The 25,687-nt window shown below is 35.8% G+C and overlaps 1 protein-coding gene across 1 annotated transcript in view; it reads right to left on the bottom strand.

Moving 5' to 3' along the window:
- Positions 1–25,687, bottom strand: part of TTN (titin) — a 240,350-nt gene that overhangs the window by 111,614 nt on the left and 103,049 nt on the right. The window contains exons 114-117 of the mRNA XM_072341903.1: positions 9,443–9,523; positions 8,658–8,715; positions 8,522–8,622; positions 8,178–8,261 (exon numbers count right to left, since the gene is read on the bottom strand). Of these exons, the coding sequence (XP_072198004.1) occupies positions 8,178–8,261; positions 8,522–8,622; positions 8,658–8,715; positions 9,443–9,523 (324 nt within the window). The remainder of the gene's footprint in view (positions 1–8,177; positions 8,262–8,521; positions 8,623–8,657; positions 8,716–9,442; positions 9,524–25,687) is intronic.

Below are 25,687 nucleotides of genomic sequence, written 5' to 3' on the forward strand. Positions count from 1 at the left end.
AGTACCTCTGGCTGCTGGAGGCTCAGGTGCTTTGTCAGTGACCACAGGTACTTTTTCTTCTCGAGCAGCCTTCCTGGGCACTTCAGGTGCTTTAAAGATATTAGTAACCATCAATTTGACATATTATACAGGAAGACACAAGCAATGAAACCTAAACCACAGGTATGCACAGGAAAACTAACCAAGCTAGTCTCCTGGTATGAATCCCATCCCTTTCTCACACAAGCATGCACAGACACAGAATGCCTGTATTTAGGTTATGCTTATGTTGCAAGGTGTGAGTTAGGATACTCCTCTGCATACTCTGCAGCCTTCCCTATCCACAAAGAGGAACTGCCACTTTCAGCTCTGTTAGCTCCATTGGAATGGCTACAGCCTAAATCTTATCTATTCTCATTCCTTGTAAAGCTCCTGGTGCTTTGTATTCAGCTGCATAGGCAGTGGTAGGGTGAGGAACACAAATCCTACTGTTTTTCCTTCATATCTACTCTGTCTATCTCTCTGTGAGTTGTGCTTGTGACAAGTGGTCACTGCAAGAGTTGTGGAGTCATGAAGACCTATGCTGTCTCAGTGTAAAACAATAACGTTTGGCAGTTTTTTGATAATGCTGTGGTCTTAAAAATCAATTTTTATTTTATTTATTTTTTGTGCCTGAGGATTCAGAATTTGAAAACATAAATATAAATTCAAAATATCCCTTATGTTGTGTATAAAAACTACCAGACAATTGAATTCCCAATTCACACACATCACGGTATTGAATAATCTCAGGTAGTCAGCAGCAAGAATCTGCTTAATCACATTTGTGGCAACATGTACCTTGGGCTGGTGCTGGTTCTGGCTTTTTTGGCACAGCTACGGGCGTGGGCTCTTCCAGAGCAACTTTCTTGGGCACCTTGGGCACTTTAAAGATATTAGTATATTCTAGTTCAGTGGGTTGTACAGATGTAGACGAGACAAACAATCAGTAACATTCATGCACAGTCTTTCCTGTGAAACTGCTGTGTCTACAGACAGGTGTGTTTTGCTTCAAACACCTGGAATGTGCAGGGTGTCAAATATGTCATGCAGGAGGTGGGAATTCTTTGTTTAGCTTCAGTTTTTGAGACAGGGTGGGAATCGTACACTGTCTTTTTAAAAACTGATCAAAGCTCCAACTGGAGTCCAGCTGTACTTGAATGTCTGTAGCATGTCACTCATCATAGTTTGATCAACTGCAATAATTCTTTATGAAACTAATGTTTTATTTATCAGTTACTGTTTATTTCCTGTAGCTTTTATTCTTTACATGTCTGCTTAATTTTCAGTTTTCCACACTTTCTTTCTTCTATTCAAATCTCATTACCTAACAGAAATGTTCACCTCCTTTAATCACTTCTGGCTCATCTTAACAGCCATTCAAGTGCTCATTGTATAATCAGGAAATATATTCAACATTTGACTAAAAAATCCATCACCAGGTTACCAGCATTAACTGCCTACTCTTAAAGAGGAGGGGAATTGATACCTTTGCATTCACAAATGAATAATGATAACTAAAAACTGTAAGAGTGCTTCATTATGTGTTTTACACTGAAGATGTACCTGCAGGGTGTTCTTCAGAACAGCATGCTATTCTTATTATACTAAGCATTTCTAAATCTTAATTTCCAAATATTACAGAAAGATCAGGAAGTTGTCAATATTTTTAGAAGAACAAGAGTTAAATTCTGTCTCATTTTAAACACCCCACATTCAACCTGATATTGTTTAAACATATATCTCAGATTATGATTCATAAATTAGTTCAATTTAAGTCCAGAATAGTGTAATATTTCTTTGATGATGACACTCTAACGATTACACATACCTTTGCTTGGTAATAATTCATGCTTTTTGGGTTCAGCAACAGACTCTTTTTCTTGTGGGACAGCTTTCTTGGGTACCTTAAGTACTTTAAAGATATTATTTCCACTTAATAATGTAGTTATGAAAAATAGAAAAGATCAAAATCAGACAACAAAGTCAAAGAGTTTAGAAACTTCTAACACTGAAAAATTCCTCAAGGGGCTGTTAGTTAATCACGTATTATTAGGCAAAGAGGGGCTAAGGGGGGAGACACAAAGAATGTTACCACCAAAAAGAGAAGCAACAAATAAAACAGTAATCAAGACACTAAGGTAAAAAGCAGATCTCTTCTGAAAAAATACCTTTAGCATCAGGCTTCTTGGGCACTGGCACAGGCTTCTTGGGCACCGGCACAGGCTTCTTGGGAGCAACCACTGGAACCTCTTCTTTTGGCTCCTCCTCCTCAACCACCTCAGGCACTTTAAAGATATTAGTTCCTTTTACTTGACAGGGACAAAGATCAGCAAACAGCCTAATGGTGAGCAGCAAGGCAGAAAATAAAGCCCGTGGCAAGCTACAGGCAGTCCTCTTCAGACATCCACTTTTCTTTTAGGAGATCTGCTTGCAGCAAAGAACCCAAGCAGGGGCTTACGGCAGGGCACATGCCCCAGACCAGCACCACCCAGTGCCACAGGACCACATGGGCATGTACAGACACAAGGTGAATAAATGCCGCTCACACCCCTCCCCAGTGGAAAGCAGAGGGCCAAAGAGCAGTCAGCGCTGCATCAGCCCAGAGAGTAGGGCAGGCGCTTTCAGGACACCACTGTATACCTTCAGCTGGAGCAGCTTCTGGCTCTTCAAGCTCTGCAGCAGGTACTGCCTCTTCTGGTGCTTCCTCCTCCTCTTCCTCTTCTGGGACCTCTGCCTCCAGCATCACAGGCACTTCAAAGATATTAGTGGGGTTCATTTTATAGTGATGCAAAGACTGGCCAAGCAGGAACAAACACCAGGGCAATACAGAAGCTAAACACTACAAAAGCATGACAAAAACCACTCACACTGCAGCACAGTTTGCCCAACATTCACAAATTCAAGACTCTTAGATTTAAAACAAAGACAGGCCAAGAGAGAGTAGGACAACACTCAAGAGAAGCAGATTAAGTATCTTCTCTGTCAAGTTATCCATCAAGTCAAGTACCTCTGGCTGCTGGAGGCTCAGGTGCTTTGTCAGTGACCACAGGTACTTTTTCTTCTCGAGCAGCCTTCCTGGGCACTTCAGGTGCTTTAAAGATATTAGTAACCATCAATTTGACATATTATACAGGAAGACACAAGCAATGAAACCTAAACCACAGGTATGCACAGGAAAACTAACCAAGCTAGTCTCCTGGTATGAATCCCATCCCTTTCTCACACAAGCATGCACAGACACAGAATGCCTGTATTTAGGTTATGCTTATGTTGCAGAAGGGCAAGGTGTGAGTTAGGATACTCCTCTGCATACTCTGCAGCCTTCCCTATCCACAAAGAGGAACTGCCACTTTCAGCTCTGTTAGCTCCATTGGAATGGCTACAGCCTAAATCTTATCTATTCTCATTCCTTGTAAAGCTTCTGGTGCCTTGCATTCAGCTGCATAGGCAGTGGTAGGGTGAGGAACACACAAATCCTGTTTTTCCTTCATATTTACTCCTTTCTTCCATTTCTACATCATGTTTACACTTTCCACTCTAATGGATCATTTCACCTTCACTATCTTCTTTCTTCTTTTTGTTTTCCCCTCACTGAAGCAACTTCCACTCTTGGATTTCACAAATCATTCCTCCATTGTATTCAATCAAAGTGTCCAATTTTGTTTTTACAACATTGTAAGATGTCACTTCTTCCAACTCCCACTGCATGTGAATTTCTGAATAAAATCAGGTTTTTTATTTTGAAAGGCTTGTGAAGCACAGTCACTGAGAGAGTCACTGAGTCATGAAGACCTTTCCTGTCTCAGTGTAAAACAACGTTTGGCAGTTTTTTGAAAATACTATGATCATAAAATCAATATTTTTTTTTTTTTTCATTTTTCTTGTGTGTGTGTGCCTGATGAATCAGAATTTGAAAACATAAATATAAATTCAAAATATCCCTTATGTTGTGTATAAAAACTACCAGACAATTGAATTCCCAATTCACACACATCACGGTATTGAATAATCTCAGGTAGTCAGCAGCAAGAATCTGCTTAATCACATTTGTGGCAACATGTACCTTGGGCTGGTGCTGGTTCTGGCTTTTTTGGCACAGCTACGGGCGTGGGCTCTTCCAGAGCAACTTTCTTGGGCACCTTGGGCACTTTAAAGATATTAGTATATTCTAGTTCAGTGGTTTGTACAGATGTAGACGAGACAAACAATCAGTAACATTCATGCACAGTCTTTCCTGTGAAACTGCTGTGTCTACAGACAGGTGTGTTTTGCTTCAAACACCTGGAATGTGCAGGGTGTCAAATATATCATGCAGGAGGTGGGAATTCTTTGTTTAGCTTCAGTTTTTGAGACAGGGTGGGAATCGTACACTGTCTTTTTAAAAACTGATCAAAGCTCCAACTGGAGTCCAGCTGTACTTGAATGTCTGTAGCACGTCACTCATGATAATGGTTTATGTGGTAACTTTTGGCTGTCAGCATCATTTTTTCACTTGTCATTTCAATATTACTCAATATTATGCTTCTTTCATTAGTGTATTTTTGTGTTCATTAAAAATATTTTTATAACTTTGATATCATCACTGTGAAGTGGTACTTCACATGTCGATTCTCATTGTGTTTAGTGGGAATCTTGTGACAGAGAAAACGTACTTCTCCAGCCTTTGCTTGGGAATTTGTGAAAGAAGTGAAATGGGACAGCACTGCTTCAGTTTATAGTGTAATCAGGTTTTGAATATTACTAAAATACTTTTTTAGTATTTCATCTGGAAAATCTCTTATCCTGAATATGCTGAGGAAATACATTTGACCTACTTGCAGTATGATTCACATTTTGTACATAACTCTAACGTGGTAGATACCAGATTACAGCAGTAAAAGATCAGTTAAAAATGAGATTTGTAAATAACCCAGAAATTAAGAAAAAAAACAAAAACACAACAGAAATGATGGGGTTCATCATGGCATATACCTTTTGCAAGTGGAGTTCCTGCTTTTTTAGGTACTGAAGTTGGTTCTTTCTCCATTGGGACAGCCCTCTCATGCATCTCAGGCACTTCAAAGATATTAGTTCATTTTACATTTACAATACAACTAAACATAAATACACAGACTGAAACATAGAGGATGAGAAATGTTCTTATGTAGCCATCTGTCACACACTCATACTCAGTGCAATTTGTTGTGGCAAGCACCATTTAAAATCTCAAATTAAAAATGACAGAATGAAAGAGGTTAAAATAGTGTTTAAGAGAAGATTAAGTGTGTTTATGTATTCATGATTGTATGTACCTCTGGCTGATGGATGTTCTGATTTTTCTGGAACAGCTGCAGGAATTTTCTCTTCTGGGACAGCCTTCTCAGGCACTACCGGTTCTTCAAAGATATTAGTATATGTTAGTTATGTGTGTAAGCTCTAATATGAGCATTGAAACATACTATATTCAAGAAAAAGACTTCCTATTCATAAGATATACCTTTTGTTCGTGGAGCAGCTTGTTTTTTATGTACAGCAACAGCCTCTGGCTTTTTTATCAGCTTGGCTAGTGGTAGTTCTTCAGGTTCCAAAATAGGTTCTGGCTCCTCAGGTGCCACTTCAGCCTTTTGCTTTTGAACTGTTGTAAAATGCTTTAGTTTCTGGGGTGCCAAAAGAGGTTCTGGTTCCTCAGGCACCATGACAGGTTCTTGCTCATGGTGTGCCACAACCAACTTTGATTTTCGAGATGCGGCAATAAGCTTTGATTTTTGGGAATCTGCAACAAACTCAGTTTCTTCAAGTGTTATAGTAAGATCTGTTTTTTGGGGTGCCACCAAAGGTTTGGTTTTGGGGGACACAATGTGCTCTGATTTTTGGTGTGTTGCAACTGTCTCTGACTTATCAAGTGCTACAGAGAGCTCAGGTTTCTCAGGTGCCATGAATGGCTCTGGTTTTTGGGGTTCAGCAACACGTTTTTGTTTTGATGACATCACACCATGCTTTAGTTTTTGAGATGTGACATCAGGCTTGGATTCCTCATGTACCACAGCAAACTCTGTTTTCTCAGGCACCAAGAAATGCTGTGTTTTATGGGCTTCCACATCTGGCCTTTTTTCCTCAGATGCCACAACAAGTTCTGTTTTCTGTTGTACCAAAACAGTCTCAGGCTCCTCCTCTGCCACAAAAAGCTTTGCTTTTTGGGCTGCCACAGCTGGCTTTGTTTCTTCAGATGCCGCAACAAGTTCTGTTTTCTGTTGTACCAAAACAGTCTCAGACTCCTCCTCTGCCACAAAAAGCTTCGCTTTTTGGGCTGCCACAGCTGGCTTTGTTTCTTCAGATGCCGCAACAAGTTCTGTTTTCTGTTGTACCAAAACAGTCTCAGACTCCTCCTCTGCCACAAAAAGCTTTGCTTTTTGGGCTGCCACAGCTGGCTTTGTTTCTTCAGATGCCGCAACAAGTTCTGTTTTCTGTTGTACCAAAACAGTCTCAGACTCCTCCTCTGCCACAAAAAGCTTCGCTTTTTGGGCTGCCACAGCTGGCTTTGTTTCTTCAGATGCCGCAACAAGTTCTGTTTTCTGTTGTACCAAAACAGTCTCAGACTCCTCCTCTGCCACAAAAAGCTTTGCTTTTTGGGCTGCCACAGCTGGCTTTGTTTCTTCAGATGCCGCAACAAGTTCTGTTTTCTGTTGTACCAAAACAGTCTCAGACTCCTCCTCTGCCACAAAAAGCTTTGCTTTTTGGGCTGCCACAGCTGGCTTTGTTTCTTCAGATGCCACAACAAGTTCTGTTTTTTGTTGTACCAAAACAGTCTCACACTCCTTTGCTGCCACAAAAAGCTCTGACTTTTGGGAAGCCACAAAAGGCCCTGTAACCTCAGGCAACACATCAGGCACTGCTTTTTGCACCACTGGCACAGGTTGTAATTCTTGAGGTGCCTCAAAGGGCTTTGTTTTGGGGGGTCTTGCAATGGTCTTTGTTTTTTGAGAAACAGCAACAGGTGCTTTCTTGTCTGGAACGGTTGTCTTGGTCACTTCATGTATATAAAAGATATTAGTTCTGAGTTTAATGACTGCTCAAACACATAACAACTTCAAGTAAATAAAAATACAAAAAAACACAATTGCAATGAAAACATTAAAATTTTTTCAAGCATTTATGTTAGCTTGTTTAATGACAGATATAACACATTCATTTTTCTCATTGCAAATACACACACACTTCACATCACCATATGCGGGTGTATATATGTACTGATCGTGTAACTTAAGCTATAAATAAAAAAAAAAATCACGATATTTATAAACAAAGTTTACAGGACAAAAGATATTAGTAATACTGCACATATTATTATTAAAAGATATTAATCATACAAACTGAAGACTAAAGAATTGAGTGATGGCGTATTGCTTTTCTTGGTAGACCTTCTGGTATTTCAAAAACATCAACATGGTCTGCTGTTAGCTGCTAGAATGAATACTTTTCTTCTGCTGCTACCACTTTAAAGATATTAGTTATCACTGTTATTATTAACAAAAGCGCATAGTGAGTAGAACAGTAGGAATTATCCAAAATAGTAAGAAGGTTTTGAGTAAAGAAGATGGGTAATTCACACATCCAAAATTTGTTACTATTCTTCTAAAACATCCACCTATGCATATTTCACAAACACATCCAGATACATAAAACAAATGGAATCTCAGAATCAGAGGGCCTGGAAAATGACAGCATTAAAGAAAAGTGGGAAAATATTGCTTTTATTATTTTACTAATGTTGAGACTTACCTTTCTCTGGTAGAGGTTCTGGTTTTTCAGGTACAGCCACAGGTTCTGGTATTTTCTTCTCTGGAACAATCTTCTTCGGCACCTCAGATTCTTGGAAAATATTTATTTGTTTTACTTTCAGGAATTTGAAGAATTGTAATTTAATATAGCTCAAGGGAGAACATTATCAGGAGAAAAAAACCCTCTTATAAACAGCCGATGTGTTTTTGATATTGTTTGATGTGCACCAGTAATAGCCACTGTTACTTAGTGAGAGTTATTCACAAAGGAAGAAAACAACACAAACAGTAACACTTATGAATATTAGAATAGAGCAAAGGTGAAAACAGACTTTTAAAGGTAATATTCAGATAAACTAATTAAATTTTCTATGCAATTTTATCAGTACTGATATATACCTTTAGGTGGTGGAGGTTCTGGTTTTTTAGGAACTTCAGCATGTACTTTTTCTTCTGGAATCACCTTCTTGGGTACCTCAGGCACTTAAAAGAAAGTAATCTATGTTATTTGTAAGAAATTTAAACAGTATTCTTAGCACTTTGCACACAAGAAAAAATATAACTTGAGGACATCAAAAACAACAGTGGCTTTGGTTATGTGTATCAATTTTTTTTTTTTTTACTTTGGCTATAGAAAATCAACAAAAAATGTAGAATATTTATAATAAGAGAAAATAAAATGATTAAAATCACAGTCTAGATAACAAAGGGTTTCTCTTTAACTCATCATGTACAGCAGTTACCTTTAGCTGGTGGAGGTTCTGGTTTCTTTGGTACTTTAACTGAAATCTCTTCTTGGACCACTTTCTTTGGTACCTCAGGCACTTGAAAAACATTAATAATTGTTACTATGAGAATTTCATAAACAGCATTATATATGGCTTTTTAGGCTCAGAAACTTTGATTTTCTCTTCTATTTTCTTGGGCACTTCAGGCTCTTTAAGGAAAGAGATGATTTTCAGTCATTTTATAGAATTTTACAGCTACGTTCAAAATTATGTTCCTTTTATTAGAAACTGCAAATTAGGAAAAGCCTTAATGGAATTGCATTTTTACTAAAACAGGATTAGTACTTAGTATCCCTGTAAAGTCTGAGGGTAACATTTCAGAGCCTTTTGAAACTTCAGTGAAATGGAGATCAGGGATGCAGAAGACTTAAATGTATCCTTCTACATTAAATAATTCTTCAGTTTAAGTCAACAGCATCTCTAATCTCTGACTAAGGCTGCCACTGTCCATTTTGCTTTCTTTGTCATATTCTGCTATGGATGATGATTTTGACTCTGTATCAATATTGAGGGTTTTCCCTTCTGTTAGGCATCTGTATCACTCTGTATTTAGATGTTCTTAAACATTCTTCTAGAGCTATTTTTACTGTTAGTCATCAGTATTTTGGGTTACAGAAGCACTGCTTTCCCTTCAAGATTTCTGCTGTGGCACTCAAGGATCAGTCTCATAGCTGCCCAATGATATCAGTATTTCTAACTCACTAGTACACTAATCACACCCAAAAGAAGAGATATTTCAAAGCAGTAGCATATATAGAACTATGTCCACAGAAAATAAATATAGTAGAAGAACACAACAGGATAATCAGAAACTAATCAAAACAATCTTGTTAGAAGCTTTTTCTTCCCAACTTTAGTTCTACATATAAAAGATACCTTTGGCTGGTGTTGGCTCTGGCTTTTTTGACACACTGATGGGTACTTTCTCTTCTGGAATTTTCTTGGACACATCTGGCACTTTAAAGAAAACAACAGTTTTGTTATTTTTAAAGCATTTAAAAATATGCTAATTATTTAGAAGAAAGAGCATCTGAAGAAGAATAGCAGAGTGATTCATAAGAATGGATCTGAAATTAGATATGCAATGTAGGAAATGTTGTATATTACTATATACTAATAGGAATACTTATAAGTAAGGAACACAGGATGGATTTTATTTTAATGTAAATCCTTCTGCCCAAGAGAAAGAGAAATCTTCTTAGGGTTTAACCATTGTTGATATATAGCCTTTAGGTGGTATTCCTGTCTTTTTTTGGTATGGCAAAAGGCGTCTTCTTTTCTGAGACACGTTTCTTAGGTAGCTTGGATTCATTAAAGATAAGTACTTTTGGTAATTAGAAAAATAAAACATACAATACAGAGAAGTAAGACAGAGCAAGGAGATGTGAAAGCACAGTCTGACAACAGTTACATGTTCAAAACAGTTTCACTGGTTCTACTCCTCTGACAAAGAATGGTTTGAGGCAGCTTTACTGGGCGACCTTCGTCGTGCAGTAGTGACATATGACAAAATGCTCGTTCAAACAGCCTTCCAAAATACCTGAATGAATTGTAACAATTGTTTTCAGAGCTGAATACTATTTCTATTCAAAAATTAATCAGCAAGTTTAACATGAGCAACGTGAAAGCTTGAGTACTGTGGAATTTCTGAAGGTTTTTACAATATTTATTAATACCCATAAAGTGAAAATGTTTATTTTGTAAATCTTGCTGCCTATGGACTCATCTAAAGTTTTCCTTATTGCTCTTAGTCCTTCTGAAAATTGACTGATGTAATTTCTGAACCACTGCAATGGATTGTTCTTGGGTAGAAGAAATCAACAATTTCAATTATTTTTCAACATTTGGACAACAGCAAAATGAGACAGAAGAAAGCTGAAGAAAAAGGAGAAAGAAAGGATATGTTGGCCTATACCTTTGGCGGGTGGAGCTTCTGGTTTTTTAGACAGAGGGATGGGCTTCTCTTCAGGGATAACTTTTGTGGGCACTTCAGGCACTTGAAAGATATTTACTGGTTTTAATTTTATGATTTCATACATACAAATAAATAAGACTAGTAGAGAAACATGAAAACTGACATACACAACATCACAAATTTCACACAGTTTGATTACTAACTATTAAGCAAGTAAGAAGCACAAAACATAAGCAAAAGATGACAAGATCTCAGTTTTAAAGGACTACAATAGTACCTTTAGATGGTGCTTCTGGCTTTCTAGACACAGGAGTAGGTTCTGTTTTTTTAGGCACAGCAGTAGGCTCTTCAGGAGCAACTTTCACAACTGCAGGCACTTTAAAGATATTAGTTCATTTTAAGAATTTTTGTAGAACAGAAATACAAGTCATACAAAAAAAAAAAAACAACAAAAAAACAAAACAAAACAAACAAAAAAAACCAACAACAACCAAACCCACAAGTATTAAATGGAAGTAAAGAAGAAAGAGAATCAACACAAATATTAATTACATTGAACAAGATCTGGACTATGAACATGAATAATTAAATTTTTCTTGAAGGTCGTTAATTTGCAGATAAGAGATGATCAAGAAGTTCATATACCTCTAGGTGGCGGAGCCTCCTCTTTTCTATGAAAAGTAGAAATTTCTTCTTCTATGTATATTTCTTCATAAACTTCATGTACTTGAAAGATATTAGTATAATTTTTAAATTAACTTAGAATTGCATCTTCAGACAAGACAGTAAGAAAGACAAAGAAAACCAAATCTCCAAGCTTATCTTAATATGAACAGGTCTATTTTTTATCTACTCTCAAAATCAGGTTTATTTGGAATGAGGGGAAATAAAACCCCACAAATGATGACTTTCTGTACTGCCGTAAGATCTCTGCAAGTTGCCAGAAGGTGTGTAATGTGTCCTTAACTGATCTACTTCCTTGATCAGACCTCTCTAACTATTCCCTGCCACTTTTAAAATTTGTTAGTTTTTTTATTATTATTTTTCCTTGGGAGTTCCTACCTTCATTTGCTTCAAAGCTGAACTACTGTTTTTTCTAAAGCACAAGTCCAGGTGATTTTTATTTTTTATTCAGGTTTATACTGTGTCTGCTAACTAACTCTAGGTTGTGGTACATGAAATACTCTCAAAGCTGTTAAAGACAGATACACGAAAACACACCTCTTATTCTTCAAATACCACTTAAAATGTTTTGTACCTTTAAGATGTGAAGCTTCTTCTTTTGGTGGAGCAGAAGGCATTTTTTCTTTGTGGACAGCTTTCTTTGGTACTTCAGAAATTTAAAAATATTTTATTTTACAAATTTGAAGTAGGAAATAAGTAGTACAGTTTGCAAAACAATAAAAAATGCTACTAGAACAGTATAAAAATACATGGTATTAGGCTGTAAATACAGTGTGACAACTTAGGATTATGTATTTTTGTTTTTGTAAGTCCTGGCACTTACAGGTCTGAATTTGGTAATGTTTGAAAAGATAACAGATGTTCCTCATGTTGCTCATTATTTTAACACATGAAGAGTGCTTCTATTTCTTTGTGTCAGCAAAATGATTATCTTTAATTCCCCTGCATGCATGTTCTCTTCCTCAGATACAGAACATAACTTACTCATGCAATAAGAGATCAAATGGAAGAAAACTGTGTGTACAGCACCTCCTACTGCTGTTCAGTAAGAAGACACGTGATGGATTTCTTGTTACCTCAATTTTTAAAGAGATTAGAAAAAATTCTGTTATGAGATCATATACCTTGAGGTGGAGGAGCTTCTTCTTTAGGCACAGCAGAAGGTATTTTCTTAAGTGAGACTGTTTTCTTTGTCACTGCAGGTGCTTCAAAGATATTACATTTTTAAGAACATTAACAAAATGTAAGTAACAAAACAAAGAACAAATGATAGACGCCTAGTAACTAATGAAACATTAGAATGAGAACATAAGTGACTGAAGCAAAGATGGAGTGATGATGGAATGAATAGCTGGCTTGTTTATTATAATGCATGTTGCTTTTTTATTTTATTTTAATAGTTAGTGTACCTTTAGGTGCTGGAGCTTCTGGTTTAATGGGAATAATAGCAGGGAGCTCTTCTGCTGGAATATCTTCATAAAATTCTGTCTCTTTAAAGATATTAGTATATTTTAGTATTATTTACAAGACAAGATTAGAAACAATGCTTAAAAACCACAGACTAATACAAACAAGGAACTGCTTGAACATAAATTATTTAAATATCCAATTTCAACCTGATCATTTGCCTACACTTATTAGAAATGGTCATTCCCAGTGAGTAAAATCCAATTTTATAAAAATATTTCATTATGTTTCCTAACAATTTATTTCTTGTTTTAGAAGCAATACTGTATTTCAGTTGAATTTCCCACATGCAAATTTGGGATTAAGCATTTATATTCCAGCTAAAAAAATGATTAAGTCACACTCAGATCAACTCTAAAGACAGCATCTGCTTCAGTTCTTTTTTGTTTGTTCGTTTTCTTTTTTGTTTTTTGATTGTTTGTTGTTGTTGTTCTAATATAGCTGTTTGTTCTTTTTTTTTCTCCCCAGATCAGAAGTTTAATTTCTCTCTTATTTATATCTATTTTATCCAACAATAGGGGACAAAAGAAAACTGTTACATATTATACCTAAGTGTTAGAGGCAGAGAGAGTCTCAAAGATATTCATGGAAATTACTTTTAAGTAATCAAAACAAAATAAGAAAATGACTCATGTTTTACAAAACAACTTAGAATGTGAATCAAGGAATTCTCTGCAATTTACTGCTCCGTAGATGTGTCACTGGAGTACCTTCATATAAAGGGGCCTCGTCTTCTTTAGGAATTAAGATGGGCACTTTGTCTTCAAGTACTGCTTTCTTATCAATCTCAGGAACTTGAAAAGATATTACATTTTTTTAGTAATCTCAGAATAATTTTCAATTTTTAAAGTCACAGAGAGAAATTAACCCAGATAACTAAGTTCCTCTGAATTCCCCAAAACTGAGCATTTTGATGAAAGAAACATACAGTCAAGAACTGTCTGGGACTCACTCTGTCTTTTTGCTTTTCCTTCTGACACACGTAATAACCTCAGTGGTTTGAACTTACTAGCTCTTGTGCTATTACTTCTCTAGAAATATCATGACCATTATGTTTGTTCTAAACTCCCAGTTTAAACTAAATTCACAACAACATGACAAAAATTAAGTTTTTGTGTCTTTGAATGAGAGCACTCAGAGCTCAAGCAACAGAGACTAAATTACACGATCATGTGGTGTAAAGAACATGAGGATCATTTTAGAAGATGTTAGTTGAGAAAAACAGTCCAAATATTTCCTTTCCATAAAATTTCATAGCAAAGGTTCCTTTACCTTTCATTTCAGGTGCAAGTGTAGGTTTCTTTTCTTCAGGGAAAGCTCTTTTGATAACAGCCGGCCCTTTAAGATATTATTTCCTCTTAGGGCTTTTAAAGTTATTTGGAAGAAGTTAGAAAAAAAAAAAGCAAATCTAAGACAGACTCACGAAGCAACAAAGGATTAAATTCTTCCTGACAAAGTATTTGTTAATTCTGAAGATTAGACAGAAGAATAACATACCTAAAACATTTTCTCTAAAGACAGACATATTTTTAGCTGATGGAATCTGCATCCTTTTCAGAAGGACCAAAAGAACTCTTACTTCTGAACTTAAAGCATAAGGCACATACTTTTTCAAAGCAACACTCCTGCCTTTTCAACAAATGACTTGAAACAAACAGGCCAAAAATAACTCATTCACAAACAGCTGTGTAGAGCTTCACAGAGACATAAAACACAGACATATCTTACTCAGTGAATAACAAAGACAAAAGACTGAAAGCAGAGCTCATGATTCATGAGGACAACACAGAGGAAATATACCTTCAGCTGGTGGAACCATTTCCTTTTTAGGAACAGCAGGTAGTACTTTCTCCTTTGGAACAGGTTTCTTTGGCAGTGCTGGCACTTTAAAGACATTTGTGATGTTTTTAAGAATTTTTGCAGTAGTAATAGTACATAAGAATAAGCATTAATAAAAAATACAAAGAGTCAGAGAAGAGTAGTTAGAATTAGAAAAATAAAAAATAGAGTGCCCCTAGTTGCAATTGAGTGGTAGCCTTAAGAGCCATCCTTCTCAGCTGTTTGGGATGGATTCACACAGCTGTTTGGTGAACTCAGTACAGTGGGATGGGCCTTAATAAAAGACTGACTGCAAGGTGGGTTTCTGGCAAGTTAAGAGCTCTGAACAGAAAAGTAAAGAACTCTGGACTACAACAGGAATTCTACCAACACGCACTGAGCATTGCTGTTCATTTCACAGTCTTTGTGGAGACTGACACACAGAACACATATTAATATCAAATGCACTCCAGTATATAGTTAGGTTGAAGAAAGTAATTGTCTTCTGAGATTCTGTGGAAAACTAGAGTTTGACTGCTTGGTAGTCTTCTGTTAATTTATACATCTATTTGTTTTCAATACTTTGATATAAAATGTCATTAATACTCTGACAGCAAAAATTAAATCTTGGAGGTCCTTCTCTAAATGTCTCTGCCCTCAGAAAGAATTTGTCTAAGTTTTGATTTGTTAAATAAGTATTTATCTTTTTAGTATCTTAATCCCAGTCATTGAAAATTCTGGAAAAAACATTAGGTATTTAATAGTCAAATCAGAATAGACAATTTACTGCATTTGTGAATTCTGAGAAGATAGAAGGCTGCATTTTCAAACTCCTCTTAAAGCTCATGTACCTTTAGCTGGTGGAGCTTCTTTTTTGGGAACAGGAACAGGTACTTTCTCTTCTGGCAAAAGTCTTTTAGGCACCTCGGGTACTTTAAGAAATATTTCAATAGTGATTTAAAGTTAGTCTTGAGGAATTACAACAGATACAAAGTCAGAAAGCAGAGTAATCACTTATTTTAGAAGAATCGTCTAAACTATGCTGTCAAGAGAACAGCTATTATTCTCAGAACCTGAGCAATGGCATCTAGGGAATATAAGTGTACATCTTTTTGGTACATTTCAGATACAATTTCTGATTAGTATGGTGGGTTCTATGATCTTATAATCACACATAAAAGATAAGAAGGAAAGCCATGCCTGAATTTTAACAGCTCTATGACTCGTGAGAGCTAAAATGTCCAAAGGAAACATAATGACACATAATAGCACTGAATCCAGACTGAAGCTGAACTGCATCAGAAAACTACCATTTAGTTTGTTTTCATCACATCTACACTGGTTCAGTCTTTCCATTCCACTCTGAAGGTAAGAATTCCTTAGTAAGATGGAATGGATTCATCATCATCAGCTGCAGACAGACACAGTAGTACAAACAGGGAAAAATATAAAGAAGGGAGGCTTTAAGTAGTAGCTGGAAACTTAACAAGCAATGATAAGAATAAAGAAATCATGACATGATGTACCTATAACTGGTGGGATTTCATAAGTTTCTTCATATGCTTCCTCATATTTCTCATAGATCTCTTCTTTTTCCCTAAACTCATACTTCTCATAGATATCTTCCTTCTCTTCAGCCTCCAGTTCATACTCCTGTTCTTGGATTTCTCTGTATCTCTCAGGTTCTTCAGGTTCCTCATATGCTTCAATTTCTTCACTTTCCTGAACCCCCTCAAACTCTTCGATGCTTTCGTATGTCTCATACTTCTCATACTCCTCATAAGTATATTCATATTTCTCTGCTGCAGGAACAGGAGCTGGAGCAGGGACTTTCTGAATGGGTTTCTTGGGTATTTCAGGCACTTTAGAGATAGTATTATTGTTAGTACCTTTACAGCTATTACATTTCATTCACAGTTGACCATCCACACAGACCATCCATGCAGAACAGAAAATATTTATGATAACCACAAGATTTATTTACTTCAAAAATTAAGAATATGCTCCAGAAATGTTGCATATTCCAGAGATTTTAGGAAGGAAGAGGAAAAAAAACATTTGGAAGAAAGAAATATATCTGTACCTTTACTTGGTGGTGGTTCTTTGGGCTTGGGAACGATGGCTGGTACTTTCTCTTCTGCAACAGCTCTTTTACGCATCTCAGGGACTTTAAAAACATGATTTTCTTTTAGCAATTAGAAGGAAAAACTTAAAGCAATACAATTAACAGACATATGGACAATAAACAGCTTAATGACTTTACAATACAAACATTGATAATGAAGAGTTTTAACAAAAATTAGAACAGAAATCTCATAGGACAGACAAAAGTTAGAAGAAGGTCAAGAGTCTTTTTATCATGAATATTAATGATAGTCTGGAGTACATGTACCTTTTGCAGCAGGAACTTCCACTTTTTCAGGAGGGGTAACAGGTATCTTCTCTTCAGGAACAACTTTCTTAGGCACCTTGGGTACTTTAAAGATATGATCTGACTTCAGCATTCTTGTTGCAGTTTTTAAATAGACACAAACCGAGACGCTTTCCAACAGCAGAACAGAAACTCACAAACAAACAATGAAGTGACAAACTCAGTACAATACAGACATACTAAAAAGTATTGTGCTAAGCTCAGTTTGTCTGAAGAATGCTATCTATCAACAGCACTGCATTTACAAGTGCAATACCTTTTTCTGGTAGGACCGGCACCTTTTTAGGGACAGGTACCTTCTCTTCTGGAACAGGTTTCTCAGGCATCTGAGGCACTTAAAAGATATTATTTTCAATTTAGAATGTCATCTACCAGTAATAACAACAAGAATACGAAATATATATACATACATACATATATATATATATATATATACATATAATGAAATAAAAACAAAGACATGGGCAGACTTTCTGAAAAAGTTCAATTGTTTTGGATGTTATTATTTGTCAGGAATCTGACAGGCACTCTGAGACATCAGTACAGAAAGACACAAAAATAACACAAGCTATGAGCAACATAAAACAAACATTGCTACTGAATGAGAACAAAAACAGAGATTTTTTTTCCTAGTTATTAATTTATATACCTTTTGCTGGAGGAAGCTCCATTTTGTCAGGAGTGGTTACAGGTATTTTTTCTTTTGGGACAGGTTTCTTAGGAATCTCCAGCTCTTTAAAGATATAATTTTGCAATCAAATTTAGAAATTACCTTCAGAGCACTAAAGACACTAAGAAACATGAAACAATATCACAAACTCCCCAGTAAGATAGTTAAGATTTACATAAAGCTCAGGAAAAGAAATGAAGTATTTTAATGAAGTCAAAAGATCTCATGGATAACTTGCAAGCAGTGTTGTACCTTTTGCTGGTATGATTTTTTCTGGAATAGTTTCCTCTTCTTTCTCAGGAATAAAAATGGGAATCTTTTCTTCAGGCACAACTTTCTTTGGTGCCTCAGGCACTTTAAAAGATATTAAGAACTTTTGCAACATTTCAAAGAAAAGTTCACAACACAGAACAAAAAGACTCCAACTTTAAAATAGCAACAGTAAGAAACACAATGAAAACTCAATTCATTATTTTTCATTCTTTTTCTGAAAAAAGCAATTTGGTTATAAGGAGTATGTGAAGATTTACTCTTTTGCCCAGTTCTTATACATAATTATTACCAACTGTATCACCAATGTAAGCTGCAAATGAGTGGTTGTAGATTTTTTAGTTTCTAGCATATATCCAACCATTGTTTTCTTTTCAGGATTTTTTTTTTTTTTTTCCCTAAAAACTCAGCTGCTTTGGTAAACTTTGCTCAGCACTGAAGAAGTGGCTTCTGAGTAATCTGCTTCTACATCAAATTTTGCATTTAGAGTCCATCTTCTAGTTATTTATAGAGCCAATTTTGTTTTGACTTTTTCTATGTGTCTAAGTTTAGTTAGTAGGCTTTCAAGATGCATGCCAGAATGAACTCCATGAATTGAAGAATCTTGAAGTCCCACAGGACATTATTACATGTACTTTCTTGAAACATTGTGCCTCAGGAAGATGAGTTCTCACTAACAGTATCACAATGAATTCTTTAATTCACGGCAAACACTTAAAATTGAAAACAAGCAAATCATTCAAGACCAAATTTCTCAGCCCACGGAAACCCTACCTGAGATGTAACACTGATCTCTATTTACAGTGGAGCAGCAGTGTGCTAGAACTAGGGATGTGGTTTCACTATAAACTGATTCCACTAAAATATGAAAATATAAGGAAAGAAAATTATCTGCACACACTGCAAAATGATATACCTTTAGCTGGAGGAATTTTCTTTACTTTAGGTACTGCAACATGCACTTTTTCTTCTGGTACAGCTCTCTTGGGCACCTCTGGCACTTAAAAGATATTGTTTTGATAAGAATTTTTCTATAACATTTAGAACATCACAAAAAACACAGAACAAGGTCACAAACAACCATAAGATGAAGAAAACTTCCTTCAGAAGGATAATGGAGGTTTACATCCAACTTAGGACAATCATTAGAGATGAAGAAACTTTGATGAACTGAAAAGAGCTTTCAGGTAATTTTCAGGAAGGAATGCTGTACCTTTTACTGGTATCTCTGGAATAGCTTCCTCTTCTTCCTCTTCCTCAGGAACAAAAGTAGGTGCCTCTTCATGAGGAAGTCTTGGAATTTCTGGCACTTCAGAGGTAGTATTTAATTGTAAGAAACTTACAATATCGGAAGCAGAAAGACAACTCACAAAGAAGCTGAAGAGTGCAAATTAGCAAGTACATAGACAACATCAGAAGCAGAGAGACAACATACAGAAGCTGAAGTGTGCAAGTTAGCAAGTACATTTTTAACAATCTGCTACAGTACTAAAGTTATATGCTAATAACAAACAAACAGAAACAACAAGAAGCATTTTGCACAGGTTCACTGATAAGAAGAGATACCTTTGGCTGGTGAAGGCTCTGGCTTTTTATGTAGAGGGACAGGTACTTTCTTTTCTGCAACTTTCTTGGGCACTTCAGGCACTTTAAAGACAGTGTTGTTTAAGAAATTAATTTTCAGTGCAACATAAAACAATAACTGTGTAACTGACATTTAGATAATTACACAAACATGGTAAATTTAATTGTGTATGAGAGATAACTGATTTTAAAAAAACAATTTAACTACAGATTTTTCCACAGATATAAACTTGCAAACAACTACTGTGTTATAAGTTGATGTGGTAAGGCTGGGGGAAGTCTGGGTGTTTAGGTATATTGTGTATCTTTTGAGTAGCTACTTTTGAAACAGTAAGTATTTTTAAATGACGAATTTCTAAGTAGCAGGAAAAAAAACAAAAACAAAAACCACAACACAAACATGGAAATTTAAAAAGTGTAGAGTAAATATATCATCCATGTTTAACATAAGTGTACATAACACAGTCACAATACAGTGTTCTGATCACATATAGGTCAGTGAACGGTTCAATATCAAACACACTAAGAGGAGGAGTGGGTTTGTTACTTGCAGTCTTCTAAAACTGGAGAAACAAAACTAGGATTACTTGTTTGAATCAGAAACTGGTGTACCTTTGGCTGATGGATATTCTTCCACTTTTTTAGGTACTGGGACAAGTACCTCTTCTGGCACAGGTTTCTTTGGTACTTCAGGAACTTTAAAGATATAAAAGAATTTCATTTTTGAACCACCATGCAAAGAATCAATAAAACATGAATGAATCTATTTGAATGACAAAACAAACTGACAAGAATAGACTTTTCACACTTCATTACATTAAAGAGCACACAAAAATCTTTGCTTTTTAAAAGCATTTGGTTAAGAGCTGATATACCTTTAGCTGTTGGAAGATCCTTCTTTTTCTTTACAAGAATTGGAACCTTCTCCTCCTGCACAGGTTTCTTTGACACTTCAGGAACTTTAAAGATATTGTTGTAAAGTGAGATTGGACTAAGCAGCTGAAACACCATGACATATAAGCCAGTAACACTAAACATTTTAACACAACACACAGAACGACAGTTCATAAGACTGATAATCCTTTTGCTATCATCTTGCTTAATGCAAGTGAGAAGATAAATGAAATCTAGAAGTCCTTTCTTATTACATATAATTACAAGTTGCTATACCTTTAGCTGGGGGAGCTTCCTTCTTCTTTGGCACTTGGACTTTCTTTTCAGGTTCAGGTTTCTTTGGCACCTCAGGCACTTCAAAAATATTATTTTGGTTAAAACATAACCCACAAGCTATTCAAAACAGAGAAGAGCAGAAAACAGCAGCACAAACACATCAGACACAGAGCCCCCTCCCAAAAGAAAAGTTATGCTCAAGTGAAACATCTGAAATACAGTGTAAGTTATATATTCAGAGAATGCCTGCTACAATCAAGTGATGATATACCTTTTGCTGGAGGAGCTTCCTTTTTCTTCAGCACAGGTATTTTTTCCTCTGGAAGAGCCTTCTTGGGCACCTCAGGCACTTGAAAGATACCATTAATGTCTTAGATTTACTTCTAAAGCAATGTGAACAAGAAAGCAAGCAAGTACTCCTAGCACAAACAAATCTCTAAGACATACCCAAAACAAACAGCTATGATTTAAGATGATTTGAGCACAAAGACAGAGTAAAACAGTAAACAGATTATATTCACTGCTGCTAAGCCTGTCCTCCCTGATCAGCCACTGATGGCACCAAGAAAATAATTTTTTAATTCAAGGATTTATTTGCTGATCCAAAGAGTAAGACAGGATGAGGCTTTTTAGAACCAATTAAAGAAGACTCAGAAGCACCATGGTGGGAAAACTAACTAAAACACAAATTCAATATTTTCCTCAATTTTTTGGAGCAGATGAAAATGCTAGTGGTAGATGAAAACAAACTTTATAATAAGCACCTGCTTTAAGTGCTGTAATTAATACTTTAGGGTTTCGCATTTCTCCTGACTTTCTACTAGAGCTATGATCCTAACACTTCTAAGACATTCAACAGGCTACACTTGATCATGTTGAGTATGTATGTCTTGCATATATATTGAATATATATTGCTGACTACATTTTATTCTTAAAAATTTTCCAAGTGTTACCTACATACTTAAAGCAAGCAGACACAGTTTACCAATTGATTTATGTCCAACAAAGAACTGTGGACAAGTAACAAGCACCCAGCAGTTTATCATAGAATTACCCAGGTTGGAAAAGACCTTGAAGATCATCAAGTCCAACCACAGCCTAACCAGTACTCTATCTCTAAAAAACATCTGCTAAATCATATCCCTGAGTACCATATCCAAACGTCTCTTAAACACATCCAGGGATGGCGATTCAACCACCTCCCTGGGGAGAAATTATGGTTTATACCATAATTTGTTGGTTAATGACATCAGATTAAATCCTGACTCTGCTGAACTAAGCACATTTTTTCCATTTAACTGCACTTTCAACTAAAATGTGTATTAATAGTTATTTTACTCCAAAATCCAGAAGTATTCATGTAAGTTTTATGAGGTTGAGAGGAGAATAATCACTCACTCTGAGCATTTGAAGAAAGACTGCAGCACATACAGGTTAAACTTAACTGCTGGAATTAGTCATGAGAAATTTTAGCCAACCCTAATTTTCCAGCTCAGAAGAAACCTCAGTTTTTCTGTATGCAGCATGGCCTTTTCTTTAATGGGAAAAATGTTCTAACCAATTTAATAAAATTATAGAGCAAACAACGTTAAATATAATTTTTACATTCATTAGTTAGTCAAAAGAAATTGAGTTTCTTCCTTATGGGAAGAAACTCTATTGATTAATTTTGATTCAGATCTGGAAAATATGGTTTATATACTTTTGGACAATTACATCGTATTGGAAAACTGGACATAGACCATGTCTTTATTGTAAGTAGTAGGAAGATTTTATTACCAAGATCTTGGCATCATCTAGTTTTCCTCTCTAAATAGTGAATAACAGGTTTACTCTGTTCTAATAGCATTGAAATTTTACACCATCAGCATAAATATCATTCCTGAGGAAAATATCTAAAAATTCAGGGAATTAAAATATGTCAATGTAAAAGAACTTTAATGTCTTTGGTTTCCATAAATAAATACACTAACAACAACTACAGAATTTTCAATTAATTTTGAGATTAAGTCACAGAGGTTTGTGTTCTTAAATCACTTATTTTCAATTACCCTGTGGATTTTCCAAACAAAAGTATATTTTTTTTTTTGTTATAGTTCTCATGAGCGATTCTAAACATTTCAAGCACAGGCTGACAGTAGAATTTGACAAGGACAAAATAAAGTCCAATTAAATTGTCTTAGTTGGTTACACAGACTTCATGTGAAAGAGGAAAGAACATTTATGACGTGGAACATTTAAATCTGTAGAAGTAGTGAAGTGTAGGCATATAGCACATTTTCTACTCTGTATACTAATCATTAAAAGCCTCAGAAAAGAATAAGATGTAAAGCACTTTGGAACACACTAAGACAAAACTAGGATACATTAACAGAAGATACTTCTCATTCTCACACAATCCTATAAGTAAAGTATACCTCTAATTGGTGGTGGAGCCTCCTCTTCATATTGGGGAATTTCCGCTTCCTCCTCCTCATACTGAGGAACTTCCTCTTCATAATAGGCAGCTTCTTCTTCATAATGGGCGACTTCTTCCTCTTCATATTGAGGAACTTCCTCATACTGAGGAGCTTCTTCCTCATAGTGACTAACTTCTTCATAATGTTGGACTTCCTCTTCATAATGGATTACTTCCTTCTCATATCTGGTTACTTCTTCATATTGTGGAACCTCTTCTTCCTCCTCATCCTGAGGAACTTCAATATACACTTTTTCTTTTTGGACAACCATCTTGCGTACTTCAGGCACTTAAAAACATATCAATTAAAAGAACTTTAAAATTTAGCACATACATCTTAATAACACTAAGGATACAAGGCAATGTCAAGTGAGAATTATACTAAAGGACAAACAATCCTCAGAGAACAGACTGGTACTCACTATACATGGAACACACATGACACAGAAAACATATCGTATTTCAATACTTTATCCAGTATACCTTTGGCTGGTGGTCTTGGCATTTTTTTAGGAGGAGAAATTGGTACTCTTTCTTCAATGATAGCCCTTTCTGGTACATCAGGCACTTAAAAGATACAGTATATGTATATTTAAGAATGTTTAGAAGTATTTAGAAGAAAAATTTTCTTGTCAAGACAAAAAAAAATAATAATCATACAAATACATGGTTAATACATAACAGACGACTGCACGTACTGACACTTTGTATGACATCAGTATCATAACAAAGTCTCAATCACTGTTAACAAAAGATCTGCAAAGAGAATTCCAGATGAAGGTGGGGGAGAGTGTAGAAAAAGGCTGTATGAGTGGATAAGAATGGATAAGATTTCTGGTCTAATTAAATCTGAAAGTTTTTGTTGTTCAGTGAAGAAGGCATTCCTCTTCTGTCATTTGTTTTACACAATGCCTGGTTTCTTCAGTCATGGAAAGCAACTACTCTTCATAACAGCAGAAAAAGTTCCAAACGATTAAGGCATGAATAGGTTCAGATTTTAAGATTTATTCAGGAATCATTGCATACTATGTTTAAAAAGCATATTCTTTTCCAGCAACAGTGTAGGTGTTTTGTTTTCTGAAGCAGGCCTCTTGAGACTAGGTAATCTATATCAAGGGAAGCTGCATGGAAAATTACCATAGTATTGTAACACCGGGGAGACAGCAAGGCTTGCTAAGTTTGAGAATAACTTCTACCTTTTTCTGTCAGATCTGAGATATTTTTGATCTTTAGTGATGGAATCCATTCTGCCTATGACAAATTTGAGAATTCTCACATTTTCTTCATGTCAAGCTACAATGACTGCAGATGCAGAAGGAATGAGATGACATGCATACTAGCAAGCTTTTTAAAAGTCTTCTGGCAGAGTTCTTGATGCTTAATTGTAAAGGCCAACTACATCTGTATTTGAAATCTTGAAGTCTGGAACTGGTAATTTTGCTTGATTTGATTACAAAAACTGCATTGTGCATAAATACTCATGTCCAGAAAAGCAGGTTTCTATGGATTCTTTTGTCTCAGCAACAACACTTCTATTTGCCATGCCATGGGAGGACAGGTAAGTTTGATATCGTTTTGTATTGACCCTTATTTTCCAAAAACAGTTGGTATATTACAGAGACAGTCCTCTTCTATTTTCCTCACAATACTCATGATCAGCCTGTCCCCAAACCATTCTCCAGAAGACAAAATAAATTATTTAAACTTCACATTCATGTGGTTATATTATTTTTACAATTCATACTGGCATATTCATGGTGATGGATAATTTTTCTCAACAGCAATAGGAGCAAAAATAGCAAGTGTGAGCCAGCTTGTGAATCATTTTCCACAAATCAATAGATCACTTCCCTAAGTAACATGGCAATGAATTTTCTTTAAGAGCCATGGACTTTCATTAAAACCCTTGACCTGGCAGGTCCAACACATGAGGTTATGCTAAGCCACAGCATAAGAATCCCATTTCTTAGCAAGCTAAGAAACAGAGTAGAAATAAAACGCTAATGCTTTCAGATTTGGGTGAGAGATTATTGCCACAGAAGAAGGGACAGTTACTTTTCAAAAAAAGAATGCATGTTAATATAAATTAATGAAAATACTGCCTTGCTTCCCCTCGAGGGTCCAAGGGATGGCAGAATTTGCAATGGAGGGGCTAGTGAAATAGTTGAGCTTTCACTATAAAAGCAATAAGTCAGAATGAGAGATTTAAGCCTTTTTTTTTGAGACTGAAATACTGTTCCGGGATTCCTTTGGTATTCTACAAGGTTCATCTTTGAGGTAAACTAATCATTGATGGTATTCACAGAACAACAGATTACATTTTGGTGTTTCTTTCTCTCTTTTTTGTAATTGGCTGTCAAATGTAAATTTGGACGAAGATTCACTTTGTTCATACCTGTGTATGAAATCTCCTCCTTCGTGTGAAGAGAAACAGACACTTCCTTTGACATAGCCCAGTGTTCTTCTTCAGTTGGTACTTTAAAGACAGAGTTTAGTTTAGTTTAATTTTTTTCTGGTGCAATATCATGTACAAACACATATCCCATTAAGTGTTTCTTAGAAAACTGATTATTTTTTCCAGACACCTCTCACACCTAGAGTAATTGGGGTGTTTTACAAAGATTCTTTTAAGGTTCCCTTGGGGGCTGTTGTT

This window comes from Excalfactoria chinensis, chromosome 7 (assembly GCF_039878825.1).
Source record: "Excalfactoria chinensis isolate bCotChi1 chromosome 7, bCotChi1.hap2, whole genome shotgun sequence".
Lineage (NCBI taxonomy): Eukaryota > Metazoa > Chordata > Aves > Galliformes > Phasianidae > Excalfactoria > Excalfactoria chinensis.